Source organism: Clinocottus analis, unplaced genomic scaffold (genome assembly GCF_023055335.1).
Source record: "Clinocottus analis isolate CAN_PGR_092001 unplaced genomic scaffold, fCliAna1.0.p SCAF_1, whole genome shotgun sequence".
Taxonomy (NCBI): Eukaryota; Metazoa; Chordata; class Actinopteri; order Perciformes; family Cottidae; genus Clinocottus; species Clinocottus analis.
The window spans coordinates 12,056,735-12,071,722 of NW_027175820.1; the positions used below are offsets into that span (position 1 = coordinate 12,056,735).

The 14,988-nt window shown below is 41.6% G+C and overlaps 1 protein-coding gene across 2 annotated transcripts in view; it reads left to right on the forward strand.

Annotated features, from left to right (window-relative positions):
• The window catches only part of dagla (diacylglycerol lipase, alpha), a 28,849-nt gene extending 14,374 nt beyond the window's left edge, over positions 1-14,475 (forward strand). Inside the window, exons 10-21 of one of the 2 annotated variants that reach the window (XM_068598947.1) lie at positions 274-424; positions 2,282-2,365; positions 3,225-3,302; positions 3,504-3,584; positions 3,813-3,955; positions 5,293-5,361; positions 5,447-5,519; positions 6,302-6,510; positions 7,583-7,709; positions 11,762-11,925; positions 12,191-12,208; positions 12,663-14,475. In XM_068598947.1, coding sequence (XP_068455048.1) covers positions 274-424; positions 2,282-2,365; positions 3,225-3,302; positions 3,504-3,584; positions 3,813-3,955; positions 5,293-5,361; positions 5,447-5,519; positions 6,302-6,510; positions 7,583-7,709; positions 11,762-11,925; positions 12,191-12,208; positions 12,663-13,767 — 2,302 coding nt within the window. In that variant the 3' untranslated portion in view covers positions 13,768-14,475. The remainder of the gene's footprint in view (positions 1-273; positions 425-2,281; positions 2,366-3,224; positions 3,303-3,503; positions 3,585-3,812; positions 3,956-5,292; positions 5,362-5,446; positions 5,520-6,301; positions 6,511-7,582; positions 7,710-11,761; positions 11,926-12,190; positions 12,209-12,662) is intronic. The other variant, XM_068599627.1, reaches the window with a different exon arrangement.
• The last annotated feature ends 513 nt before the right edge of the window (positions 14,476-14,988 follow it).

Below are 14,988 nucleotides of genomic sequence, written 5' to 3' on the forward strand. Positions count from 1 at the left end.
TTCTGTGTCTCTTGAGCCTCTTCATTGCAGATCAAATTTCACATATGTCAACACTTGCCAAGTGGTAATCCACTGAGATAATACCACTCTAGTTAGACTCACTCACAGATACAGGCCGATTTGCTGAATTAATCACATTCTCCCTTGCACATCGCCTACACTGGGATACTTGATTATATCTCTGTCAACTTGCCTGTTAACGTTTTTCTTTTGTGTTCATCTTTTTTTTGTATTCACGTTCTCCTGTTTTCCCCTCTTTCCCTCTCACGCCAGCTGTACTTCGGTTTCTGGCTCTCGGTTGTCTCAGTCTGTGACGGTGGAGGAGGACAATTGTTGCGGCTGTAATGTCCTGGCCATACGGAGACACTTCCTGGACAGGGACCTCAAGCAGGTTCAGATTGTCTACACATCCTGCCACGATGCTGTGAGTAATCCGACAATGGCTGACGAGCAGTCAGAGGTGTTTGGCCTACACTTCCTAAATTAGACAATGGATTGGTTGTGTGGAGAAGTACGAGAAACAGTGTTTGTCCATGCTGTTGTTTCAATTGTAATACTTTTTTCAAAATACACTGTTGAGGTGAATTACTGTCGGCCCTTTTGAAGCCGTTAGCACAAAGAGCCCTACATTCAATGTTATGATAGCAAACCAGTCTGTAATCTTGTCAAACAAACATTACAAAGGGCCACTGTGCACTGCTGCACATCCACAAACTAGCAGCCAGTCTGATCATTTAGTGGCTTCATTTTGTAGTTCTGGCCATCATTTGTAAATGTTTTGATAACACTTTACTCACCAGTTTAGTTGCTGAGATATGGGGAGTTGAGTTGATGTGTTCACGTTCTCGGCAGCAAGTCAAGTGTGTTCTCAGTAAATGTTGGACTCCGCCAAGGCTGTTTATGACCGGCATGGACAGATTCTTAAGGTGCAGCCGAAGAGTGAAGGGGGGCCAATTTGGTGACCTCGGGATTGCATTCCCGCTCTCAACAGATGATGTAATCTTGCAGGCTTTTGGGTGCATTGTCTTTCGAGCGGTGTACTGAGTAGGTTACATCTAACTTTCTGAAATTATGTTTCAGTTGAAACTATTTTGAGGGATATTTCTCCCATGCTATGAGGGGGCGAACATTTTCATCTTCACTTTTCACTTCCTGCTGATCAGTACTTGGTTGTTGCCTCGTGCTCGTTTGTTGTAAAGCTGTATCTAGTAAAGCGTCTGCATCCCTATTTCCGGTCAACAGAGCGCAAAGCCCCATGCTCTGAAAAAAAGTCTTCAGAACGGAAAACAATCGCCACAGTATGCAACTAATGACAACAAAATGCTCAGTGGCTGTCTTACTGGCCATTTTCAGAACTAAAATGATGCTTGTTAGCAAGCTGCAGGGAGCATGTCCCATCATGCAAACAAAACATTGTACTATAACAGTACTATTAAAGGGTTTCAGCTCAACTTACAGAAATATAGCTGGCCTAAAACTGTCTTTTGGGCAAAATGCTTTCATCGCACACAACCTCAGACAAACAGAGTCAGGATCCCACAGTTTTTTTTCTCTGCTCATGCCTCTCATTTTATTGCTTGTATCCTCAGTTTTTCATTTGGCAAAGTAAAAAAAAACTTAGTTCTGGGTTTTTTACCCTGTTAGGAGTGCATTCAACCACACGGAAGCGTGAAGGCAATTTATTATTATTTTCTAGCAGACAGAATTGACAAGGAAGGACCTTCCCGCAGTAAAAGTCAATGGGGAGCAATGAATTGTTTTCTTACTCGCTGTGGGCTGTCTCTATTACGTTGGTGAGAAAAATGGCTTTCTTAAACTAATTGGCATGAAGGTGTCAAGTACAAAAATATGTCTCAAGCTGATTTGAATATAGAAAAAAATGCCAGTAACTTTGAAAATATAGTAGCCAAAGTTAACACAGATCATTTACACATAAGCCTGTTGAAAAATATATAAATAGTTGTTGAAATTGTTTCCTAATTTTATCCAATATTCAATTAACTAATTGTATTTTCAGTAGCACTTGAGCCGCAAGATTATTAAGACAAAGCCTTTCTTGGTGAGGTTAGCGCTGAGTTTCCATCGATGTATTACTGCCAGGTACTGAATTATATGACTTGTGTGTGCGGTGGCAAGTGGAGAAATATTGGATGACAAGGACTGCTCTGCTTGCTGGGATGGAAGTAGAACTGACAAGTATTTGTTTCCCTGTCACTTTGCCTATTGCTGGTTCCTCTCACTCGCTCATCTCAGTTGTCTGTCCACTCTGTCTTGCATACAGGTTTATGAGACCCCGTTTTTTGTGGCAGTGGATCATGCGAAAAAGAAGGTTGTCATCAGTATCAGAGGAACCCTATCGCCAAAGGTGAATTTGATCTATGTATCCAGTTTTAATAGTAATATATCTTCAGATGTCTCTAAACATTTGTGTTCCCTGTTCTCTTATGTACCTCATAACACCCCCAAGCAGGTGAAATCCTCTTAGCTATATGCAGTGTTCTCAAACTCCTACACCCTTCACGCATAGAGAAACGTGACTGTCCACGTTTAGAACTACATGTCCTATTGTTATTTTTTGCATTAGTATTTGATCGTTCCTGTTGTGTTTTTAGACCTGACTTGAACCAACAGCTGAGGACTTATCATGCCCTTATTACAAAGGCCATGATTCTCATCCCATGGATCTCTGATGCTTTTCTCCCAGCCAGTGGAAAGTCGTAGGGTAGCGTTAAAACTAGAGTACAAACATTCAAGAAGCATTTTCTGAGGTATTTCTGAATATGTAAATCTAAGTAAGTGTTGAGCACTGAGGGCTAACATCAAACTCCTGACACGCATCATCAAAATAGGAAACACCATTTCAAAGACTGTGGTTCTCCACACATTAGGTAACATTTAAAACTTAATGTTGAGCAAAGAAAAGACTTGCTTGGAGAAAAAAACAATAAAGTAAGAATGATGTATGTATCTTATATGATCATATATCATTATATGTAGTCTTACAGCTCTTGCTACAGTGACTATAGTATAACCAATCATTTTCCAATTTACAAGGGAGATTATGCGTGGCATTTTTAATTCCTTTGCGCGATAAGTGCACTTTAATTACTAAGATTATATTTTTGCTTTCTCTGTCTAAGACCTCATGTTTCAGCTTTGTCACTGTTCTCTGCTTTTGGCTGTCTTTTTTTAAAATAATTTTGTATTTGTCTCGTCTGTATCAGGATGCCTTGACTGATCTGACGGGGGATTCTGAGCGTTTGCCCGTAGAGGAGCAGCACGGGACCTGGCTCGGCCACAAGGTCCGAGAGACTACAAAAAATTGATTTTTCCTTTTTGCGTTTCTGTTCTCCATTGCACACTTTTAACAAGTAACATTATTCCAGACTCAAAATGTCATTTCAGTTGTCAATTTAAAATAGAATTTCTTTTTATATTTGAATAAGAGATTAGTAACGCATACTTCCTGTCCATATGTTTGTCTCTTTCTTTCTACTCCTCAGGGGATGGTTTACTCAGCAGAATACATTAAGAAGAAACTAGAGCAGGAAATGATCTTGTCACAAGCCTTCGGAAGAGACTTGGTACACAACTCAGTATACATAATACTAAACAACACAGTCAATATTGAACATTTTCCAAAAATTCAACTTTGAACTGTCGTATTCTGCGTGCAACAGGACACTAACCCTGGCTAATGCTACAAAGCAGTCTGCAAATCGCAGTGGAGGCAGTTTGTTTCAGTGATTATCTTCAATGTGTGATAAAAGTGTTTCTTTTGTGAGTGTTATGACTCTGGCTGTCTCTCACAGAACAAGGGCACCATGCACTATGGGCTGGTGATAGTCGGCCATTCTCTTGGCGCAGGCACTGCTGCTATCCTCTCCTTCCTGCTGAGACCCCAGTATCCCACACTTCACTGCTACTCTTACTCCCCACCTGGTGGCCTTTTTAGGTGAGTCCATCTGTGTGTGTTTACAAGGCCGTACAAAAGGCTATTCAAGAGAAGGTCAGTCGCTTAGTTTGTCTACATTGTGCAAGAAGCCAGTAAAAGCCTGTTTGCCACTTTCATGGATGAATCCCACGTTGATGCGCGTAAATCCCACTCACGTTTAACCCAAGTTTGACCGTTTCATACCAGAAAGAGGAGGGGTTGTGGCCTGCAAAAAGGTCCCTGGAATGACGTTGTAGTTTTGTATTATGCTCCTCATCGATCATTTATTTATTTCAACAGCTCATTAACAATAATTTATGGATTAGAGGTTGTATATAATTTGGGGAAGAGAGACTGTACTAAGATTTGACTAAATGCTGCAGTGGTTGGTGTTATTATTGAAGTCGAAAGATGTTAATCTGTCAGACTTTACCAAAACTTTGGAAGAAATAAAATAAATCCTAACAAAGGTGCTTGCTTTCAGGTGTCACGGGTGATTTGAGTATGATAATGATCTAAATCCAGCTTCAACATAATTTGTTTAGTGTTTCCTTTGGCTTAATTGTATGTGAAGAAAATAGCTGTCATGTTTGTTAAGTGTGTATGGATGTGCACTGCCTAGGAAGTAGTGATTACAAGAGCATCTGGCCTTCAAGCCACCAGATGTTCAGTAAGCAGAATTAGTGATGATAGTTTCAACCTTCGAGTCATCAAACCAGGAAACCTTTTTCCAGTTACCGACAATTATGAACTAAGAAAGCAAAAGTGGGTTTTCTTTTACCAACATCTGTTATTGTGAAACAGTTTTGCACTGTGCTGTTTTACCCTTGTGTTATTGACTTGACTTGTTTTGGCCCGATTAATCAAGAGCTATTGCTCACGTGATGATATTGTTTTCTTGTCTTCAGTCTTTTTGGTTGTCCATGCTCATTCAAAACTTAACAAAGCTCAAGCACATTTTCAAGGCATCGATCATGCGCCTTTCCGGTCACGTGCAATATCAAGTGTGAAAGTGTAGTTTCTGTTGTTTAGACCTGTCATGGTGTGACACATAGGAAAGGAGGGTCTATTATTTCTGTAGTTTCATTTCCAGTATTATATCAGTCAGAGTATAACTGCACTCGCCTCCCATTATTAGCCTTCTTGTGTTTATGGCCAGATAAATGTTTTCCCTCAATACTTGATTTAAAATCCTGTACTGTGTCGTATTCCATTAATCAAATAACTTAAAGAAATGTTTGTTTGCAGCGTTAGCTAGAAATGTGTCCAGAGAACTGTTTCTTCTCAGGCCACAATCATAACTCTCTCCACATGTCCACGTTACATAATTTCACTGTTTTTTTCTTTTATTTATCTAGTGAGGATGCCATGGAGTACTCCAAAGAGTTTGTCACATCTGTGGTATTAGGAAAAGATCTGGTGCCAAGGTATATCTTCTGTGTCCCGTATACTGTGGTTAATTTTACTTTGTTGCAGTGTTACTACATTAGATCTGCTGCTGGTCTCTCGTAGGCTCGGCTTGTCACAACTGGAGGGTTTCCGACGCCACCTTCTGGAAGTCTTACAGAAAAGTAACAAACCAAAGGTGACTTGACCTCTTGACACTTAAGAAGGAAACAGGCAGATAGACTAGTACAGTGTTTTTTTACAACAAATAAATTCCGCGGCACACCAACAACCCAAGAAAGTAACAAAATGTCACATTGTTGCATAATACAGCATATATGATAGGTAATCATTGTGCTACCTACTGTCATGGAAAAGTATTTAATTACTAGGCCAGCCACTATTTTGCAGGCTCAGGCAGACATTTCAACAATGGAAAATTATTTGTTAAAAATTATTAAGTGAAATAAGACATTTTCCCACGGCACACATGACAATCTCTCACGGCACACTGGTTGAAAATCACTGGACTAGTAGACCTGCTGTACTATTTAAACATCAAAAAGAACAAAATAAGAAACTAATACAGTCGTCTATCTGGTTTTGCCAAGAACATCCTGTGCAGTAATTTGGGGCAATGCTCTGCGGTCCATTGACAAAAAACATATCTCTACCATACAAATACGAATAAATTATAAAAATGATCATCAGATTGACAACATATTTGCATTTTCACCCATCTAAACCAACTACATAAACCCAGTAGCGTCACACTTCAGAAATATTTTCCAAGTTTTACAGAGGCTGATTAAAATAAACTGCAAGCTCTCACTGCACTGCAGGCCTGGTATCGCTGCTGTAATTAAAGATTAATTGAGTTAACCCCAGGAGGCTGCTGCAGAAACACATACAATGTGCAGAATATATATTTAGATTCAGAGGACATGTTGCATAAGTAAAGTGCATTTTTCTTTGCAACAGTGGAGGATCATTGTGGGAGGCACCAAATGCATCCCCAAATCAGAGCTTCCAGTAGAGGATGATGATCCTCCGTCTCAGCCAGCGGCGCCCCCCAGCAGTCGCCTGTGGCTCCACCCCAGTGACCTCAGCATTGCCCTTTCAGCCTCCACCCCCCTCTACCCTCCTGGCAGGATCATCCATGTGGTGCACAACCATCCGCCAGAGACATGGTGAGAAAATTGTTTGTAGATTACGGCAGCTAAATCTCCCCCAAATGTTGTTATTTACTGGCACTGTTTACCTGCGTAAGATATAAGCAAGATCATTCATCACTTGAGTGGTATTGTCCCTTAAAGCTTGCCTGTGTACAAAACATACACTTTAACCACACAACACCACCGCACAAATGGTGAAGTGGTTGTATAACTGTTATGTGGACACAGTTCACTCAAAGCCAATCTTAGCGTACATTGTTTTACACCTGTGACACAAAGAACTGGCAGCTCAGTGGGACAAGGTGTACATTGTATACTGGGAACAGTGTTTATTTACAGATTATCACCTGGTGCTGCCCTGCTCCTCTCTCTGTTCTAAGTTCTCAGTGATGTGGGATGACAATAACTGTTGTTTAACAGCTGGAAAATAATAGCTTGTTATCTTTATTCACTTCAAGTTGAGCTAGATAACAGTGTCTCGATGGGTTGAAGTGTTTGTGGCTTCTATAACACAATCAAAGGTCACTGATGGTTGCTTTTTAAACCACCACTGGAAGCCAATTAACTCAAAGGAAGTCCATAGTGCAACAATCTGATCACTGGCCTGCAGCGCTTTACTGCTGCTGCAGTGATACTGTAGTGAAGCTGTGTGCGTGTCTGGCCATCAGTAGCAATTAACTACCTTCTGCAAACTCATATTAAACCACAGGGCGGAAGTGATTTGGCCAGTTTATCCTCATCTGATAATGGAATAAGAAAATAAAAATAAAAAACTGCAATGAAGCTACTAGTTAGTTTTTCTCAGTCGTCTTTACTCCTCATCCTGTTCTTTCTATTCTAGCTGTACTTTAAGTTATTTTATAGTTTGCCACATGCAGCTAGTGAGCTTTTTGCTCAAACTTGTAAGTCTTTATTAGTTTCTTATATGAGCTAATATCCAAAGTCGGTCACATAAAATTCAAGCCAGTGGTGCCATGGTTTGGATTATGCTTCTCCCACAAGGATACTGAGGCAGGTTGTTGCTGAATCAACATGTGTGTTCACTTTGTACTTCACCGTGATTGACAGACTCTTTCGTTCACTGTAGTTGTGGCCAGGAGGAGCCAACCTACTCGGCTCTGTGGGGGGACAACAAGGCCTTCGATGAGGTCATCATATCACCTGCCATGCTTAATGAGCACATGCCTCATATGGTGATGGAGGGCCTAAACAAGGTCTGTTTTATCAGAGTGCATGCAGGTGGATTCGGTAGGGGGTGTTAACAATGGTGGTGGATTTCATTTTAATTGTTTGTCATGATTTCCATCACTGGATACCTGAATTGGTGGATGATGGGTGTGTGAGAATCGTCTTTAACTTTAAATATTCAAATACATTCACAAATATTTTAATTGATTGTTCATAAAGAGGGATACCACTTTTTTAAATTATACTTTTTAAGTAAAGCTAGAGACCTGAAAATTAGTTTGTGTTGTTTTTTAGCTGAAATATTATTTACTTATTAAAACCTCTTTAATTATTTAATAATTGTTTTACAAAGTTACATATTTGACAGGGTAATTGTGCCGGCAGTAAATGCCAGTAGCTCGTGAGGCTGAGTTCGACTGGAGTAGTATGAGAACTGCAAACATTTGGAGTCATTAATCGGACATTCATTTTAGAAATTTAATATGGTTCCATGTCGTATGTTTGGTAAAAACTTCACCCTGCTTTTTCCTTAAATTAAAAACTACATCCAGTGGTTCTCTAGCCACATACATACATACATACATACATACATACATACATACATACATACATACATACATACATACATACATACATACATACATTTCTCAAACCACAGCATTGCAATAACAGAAGCAACGCTCTTTTCTATGCCCTGTAAGTGTTCAGAGAAAACATAATTTGAAGGGTTTTGTGAGATGTTTGATTCTTTGTGGTAAATGTATGCATGCAACCCTTCACTAACGAATAACTCACCTCACCTTGTTTTTTTCCTCCAGTTTCAAAGCATGGGGGCTGCTCTCTTCTGGTTTCATGGTGATCTTTATTAGCGTAATCTTCATGGGCATTGAACATCTGTTTTGATAACCGGGTATTGACGTGTATGTTTGCATGTGACCGATCCACTGTTGGGAGAAAATTTGTGTTTATTTACTTGGTTTTGGTGGCTCAGCCGTGTGTGTGTGTATGTGTGTGCGTGTGTGTGCGTGTGCGTGCGTGTGCGTGCGTGCGTGCGTGCGTGCGTGCGTGCGTGCGTGCGTGCGTGCGTGCGTGCGTGCGTGCGTGCGTGTTGTGCCTAGTCTGTAGTATGATACCTCTGGTGTTTCTGCAGGTACTGGAACCATTTTGTCTCGGGTCTGAGCAGGAAAACTCAGGACCGGAAGGACTGGAAGCCAATCAACCCACCAACAATACTACTGTGTTTATAATCCAAACTGAAATAAACTCGAGTCCTCTTCCCTCTGATTACTCCTTTCCCGCCAACACAGATGTGTCTTTCACTGCTTCCCTCACAGGGACTGAGGATGTCTCCGTCCCTCGATCTATCGTTGCTTCTTCCTCTTTTTCAGATGCTGACTCTGTTCTCCCTCCTATTCCTCTGTCAGACTGCGCTTCTGTCTCAGAGGCGGTCACAGTGTCTGCCCCTCCGCTGTCAAACAGTCCTTCCAAATCTCACTCCGAAGCCCTCTCAGTTGGAGATTATTCAGGCATTCCACCACAAACCCAATCCGACCTGCCCGGTTCTCACCTGAGCGTAGATGTGATGGCTGCTTCTGTTCCTGAAATCCTATCCGATGAGTCTAACTGTGCTGGGATAGAAGATTCTCCTGTCAGGATAGTAATTACGCATAGCTCGTCGCAAAAACATGACGTCTGTAGTTTACAAGTGCAGAACAGTCCTTCTGACACTCTTGTATAGACTTAATGACGTCACAGTAGTAGACTTGGCCTTCATCAGCTTAATAGCACAACAAGTTTAACAATCTTCTAGTCAAATCTGTAAAAAGAATAATTACTTGTAGAACATTTGAAAACTGTGAGTATTGCTTTTATTAGTGACTGTTGCCAGACTTATGATGTGACATGATGCCCATGAGGTGTAACATTTTGCCTCCTGATGTCAAAACTCAGGGTTTAGTGTTGGTTCTTGGAGAAACACCTTCTTGAATGACTGGTTCAAATATTTATAAAGTGACCATAGATGAAGTGGAGAGAGCCGGCTAGTTCCTCCTCTGAAAAAAGTCACAAATGACTGATGCAAAGCAGCTCAACTGATATCACAGTTAATCGATGGAAATAACTGTATCTCTTGCGGCTTTGAGGCTTTCTTTTCCGCTTTCCCCTTGCACATAAAAACTGGAGACTATGTGCCACAAGTTCAGGCAAGTAGTCCAGATGCTGTCACAAAGCAAGCTGAAGCATGTGTGTACATGACAGCAATGTGAAGAGTTAACTGTTATCACGAAGTAGCCCCATGACTACATCACTGGTATGTGGTGCATATAACAGTACAAGAATATGTAATCCCTTTAAACTGTAGTCACGAGTACCCTCTTACAACCCTGCATGATGAGTGCAAACCCACCTGCACTCTTTCCCTTGTTATTGAGATTCCCCATGCAGCTTTCCTCATATCAACCTTTCATTCTTTTCCTTTTCTCTCGCAGCTACCTCACATTTGTTCAAGTGCTGTGGCATGAACTTGCTTACCCCGCTCCTCAAGTTAACAAGTTTTCTTTATATGCACAAAGTTTCCATGGTAACCTAATTTCTTCCACATTAACTGCTCTTTCTTCCTTCTTGGCCGGGTTTTTCAGTCGCTGCAGCTCTTCTACTCTTCTCCCTTGTTGCATTTTGAAAGCACATACTTGGCCTTTCCTCAATAATCCCTTCAAGAAATTGTCAATTACTCATCAGCAGCAGATGGAGTAACAAGGGGGGACAAATGTGTCAATATGAAGTAATCTGCTCGCCTCCGCTGTAAAATTGAGGCTCAACGAATCTTAAAAATATCATAATTTTCTCCTATTGACTTGGTACAGTGGCGGGCTTTAATTAACAAGACTGAAAACTGGAACAGTATTTTTATGTCTCCACCGTGCATTTTATGATGCCAAGTCAAACTTTGCTTTCATAAATTACGTATGTCTATGGCTGTAAGGGTTGCAGTACATTATTGCATAATGGAAAACTTCAAGTATAGATATCTGTCTCTGGGTACTCCGGCTGCAGTCTCATGCTTAGTTCAGTCATTGTGGCTTCAAATGCAGGTGATGTTTTTAAAATTGTTGGTGCCAAATACTTGCTGCAGATTATCACTCACAGAAATCTTGTCCTTGTGTATCATCAGACACACTAACCCATGTAACATGTTTTGTGTAATACATAACCATCTGCATAACCCAAACATTATGAACATGTTTGTTTTAATGGCATTTTTTTTACTTAAAGTGCTTCTGTCTTTATGGTGTTCAGTTACCTTTATGTTGTTCTTTGTTTACATTGATTTTCATTAATGTTGCCATTTTATCATCCATTATTGCATGGATTGTATGTTTCTTTTATGTGTTTTCATGTCATCACTGGTTCACTTGTTTTATACCGCGATGTGCTTCCACCAAGTCTTTAAACTCATTAAAGTTAACCAAATATATGTACTCGTGTGTTGATGTGATTTGTTGTTAATATTTATTCTTCTCACATTATTAACAGCGTTAAGATTTTTGTGGGACAGGGTGTTTCTGTATGTGTTTGAAGTTGCATATACAGTTGTGTCATGTTTTACTGTCTATTTATCAGAACGTAGGTCTTGCATAGTTCTTGCTCAGACACCGTGACTCCATTGTGGGAGTATATTATCAGTTGAAGGGAGGAGGTGATGCCTCACTATTAGATTACACTTACATTTATCTGGACTAAACTGTGTCTTTTTTTAACATCATAATAATGTGTACTCATATCTACTGTGAAATACAGATTTAGGAGAACTGACTGTGTGTGTGTTGGTTTTAATCTCCAAACTAATAATGTCTCGAAGATTATACATCAATCTAATAATTAATATGGATCTAATTCATTTGTCTGCAAAACTCAGCATGCAAGCTAAATCTTTTAAATGTCTTGTTTCATTACAGCAGTTAAGTTGAACGAAATGCAGTTATTCTGTTCATGTGGATTCTCAATGCACAGCGATCCTCCTCTCTTGGTCTCATTGTGCCTCTAAAGTCATGCGTCTGTACACCTTTTGTGATTGGAACAGGTGCTGGAGAACTACAACAAAGGGAAAACAGCTTTGCTGTCAGCAGCCAAGATCATGGTGAGCCCCACAGAAGTGGACTTAAACCCCGAGAGCATGTTTGTGGATACATCAACAACTCAGCAGCCGGTGCCTACAACCCACCACCGCAGGAACAGCAGTGTTCGGTCAGTATATCCGGCACCACTGTGGGTGTGTTGGAGCCTTAAACAATACATATATAAAACTGTGTTTGATCCTCTCTGTATTCAGTTTCCCCTTTAACTTGATATATAATGGAGCCTCTTCAAAACCTCTTCGTGCACTAGGGATATTCATGGAGATATGTATGTTCTAGCCAATACTAAACAGTACTACTGCTACTAACTGCTACTTTATTGTTTTCTCAAAATCATCATTTCTGTCTGTTCCTTTTTGGTTTAAAAAAACAAGACAAAAACCATTGTTACGGTAAGCAATGCATGCTAATACTAATTTTGCATAATGTGCTCCCTTTTTTCATGCACGCATGCACGCTGTCTGACCACAGAGCAGTTGCAACGTATGGTAGTATTCTGTCCCCAGCTCGCCCCCTCTGGTTTAGTCAGTTTGAACTCCTCCTAATCGTGGTTGAATTGTGATGTTTCCTCTCCTGTATTAGCCACTAATACAAGAGCGCTGGGATACACTCCTGGAATCCCAGTCGCTCCTTTTCTCTCCTTTTCCTTCCATCTATGTAATGTTGTTCTGGTGTCCACCTAGTCTGTAGAATATAGATATGATTTACATACTAACACCTTCCCCTTTCTCTTCTTTAACCCTCCATTGTTTTGACCCGTTTTTCATACCTGTCTTGTATTTTAAATCCCCTCTCCCTTCCTCTCCCTGTCACTACACTCCAACCCCTTCTTCTCCTCTCCTCTAGTTCGTGTGCCCAGTCTGAAATATCTCTGGATGGTTTCGCTGAGTGCCCTCCTCCTCCAGTGCCTGTAGTGCTGCGTGGAGCGCGGGAGCGCCTGGCAGTGGAGCTGAGGGACCGCAAAGCCCCGCTGGCTGTCATGGAGAGTCTCTCGGACGCAGAATCCCTATATAGTCTGGATTCTCGACGCTCTTCAGCTGCGCTAAGAGGTTCGCCAATGCTGAGTTGCCTCCCGTTCTCTTTGGATGCCCCGATCCCCGAGGAGAACCCGTCTCTCAGCTCCCGTACTGAACTACTGGCTGCCGACTGCCTCTGCCAAGAAACGCCAGAGCACTTGGGTGAGGTTGGGCCCTTCTTTACCCCACAGGAATCCAGATCCACCCCGGATTACCCCATGCGGCTGTCTCCCGCCACACCTCGCTACAGTGGAAACCATTCCCCGGCTCTGCTAAATCAGAGCGCCTTGGCTCAACCTTTCAAACCAGAGCCTAACGCCAACCGAAAAATGCTTCCTGATGGTGATCCCCACCAGATGCCTGGTGTCTACAGCCCAGGGACCACTCCTATCGCTCCCCTCAGCCCGCAGATTGGTTTGAGACCAATGGATGGAGATAATGAAGATTGGGAGGTGGAGACGGCAGAGAAACAGTTATGTGCGGAGACCAGAAAATCACTTTCTACTGCTCCACCCCAACTATCCAATGGAAACCCCAGCCAGGCAGTGCTGGAGTTCGCCCAGTACTTAGACTCTCTGTTCAGATTGGACGGCAGCAGTTCCCCACCTCTGGAGCTGTCCGACGGGGAGTCCGAGTCAGGTCGGGGCTCTTTTGGACACGGAGAGTGTCTTGTAGATGGACAGCCGTTGGATGACAAACAACTTCTGGCGAGAGCAACACTAGAGCCTAACCTAGTCCCCAAGCCCCCACGCACTTTTGCTGGATCTGCTGACCCCTCTTCAGGCATCTCTTTGTCACCCTCTTTCCCTCTCTCGTCGTCTGAGGAGCTCAACGACCTTTCCCCCGGCGAGGGCGCCCTGCCGGCAATGCACTCCCTACGAACATCAAGCCCATGCCACTGTCCTGACGAGAACACACTATCATCTATGGTGTAGTGTGCTCCCAAGACTCCAATGTCCTTTGCTCTAGATTGACAGGTCCAGTCATTTAAAATGTAAAACATATCACAGTACGTGCATGCGACGGAATGCAGTCACTCATCAGAGAGCCAATGACAGAGCTTGACGGACCACACAAACTATTTCCATTCTTCAGGTGTCACCAGTGAACGCTGTTTATAGCATTTTCACACTATTGCAATGACTAAGAAAAAAAAGATACCTCTCTCTGCATGCCAGGGGGCCGTACTGCTTTTGGGTGAATATAAATAACTGTAGCTTCACAATGCCATTCCAAAACAATGTCGTCTCACCCACGTAGGGACGCCTCAGCATTACATCAGTTCCCCAACTTAAGTAAATCATAGGGAGAATACTTAACTGAGCAGGTATTCAAAAACTAACACTGTAGAAGAGGTTAGCACAGGCACATCATCTGGGTTGGTGTCCTGTACAACTACCTGCACCCTCAGCAGCTCCGGAAACTTTGTCCAGCTTTCATTTCATTTTTATTTTTTCAAATCAGGAATGTGAAGATGGACATTTTCATCAATCAATAGAAGTGAGAAGACATTATGAAATGTTCCTCAGGTCTACAAAGAATTGACTTTGAGAAAGCAAGTAAGTGTGTTACATTGGTGAGAATTCATGTGTCTTAAAAATGTAGTGATTGTGACAAAGTTATTACAGACGCCTATGGATGTTTTTGAGTCTTTTGGTTACTCTTTATAGTGCATGAAGGTTTTATTTGTCTTTATTTTTAAAGAGAAAATGTCAAGAAACCACTTGGATTGACGTTTGGATACTCTTGCACATCATCTAGCTTAATTTACCCCCACAATATTTGCCAAAAAATTGAATACATTGTATGCCAAATGTATTTATGAGATGTAGTTTTGTATATGTATATGGATATTGCTTTATTTAAACACAGGCTAAGTTCATGATCTCCTCCTCATTCTGTTGGTTCCCATGTAGACTGTTATACAGCAACACCACGGAAAAAAGCTATCCTGACCTTAAAACACTGCCATGGCTTTCATTTGGGAAACACAACCTCTGTACCTTCGGTTTGAACCAATGATAATAATAACTTGCTAATAATAGTTGTCCTAGTCTCATAACTACTGTACCTTTCTCTTTGGAGAGCTCTTAGCAATGTGCCCAGGTCAGACTAAGCATGCTTTATGCATTTCATGGTAGCATGGCTGGTATAGA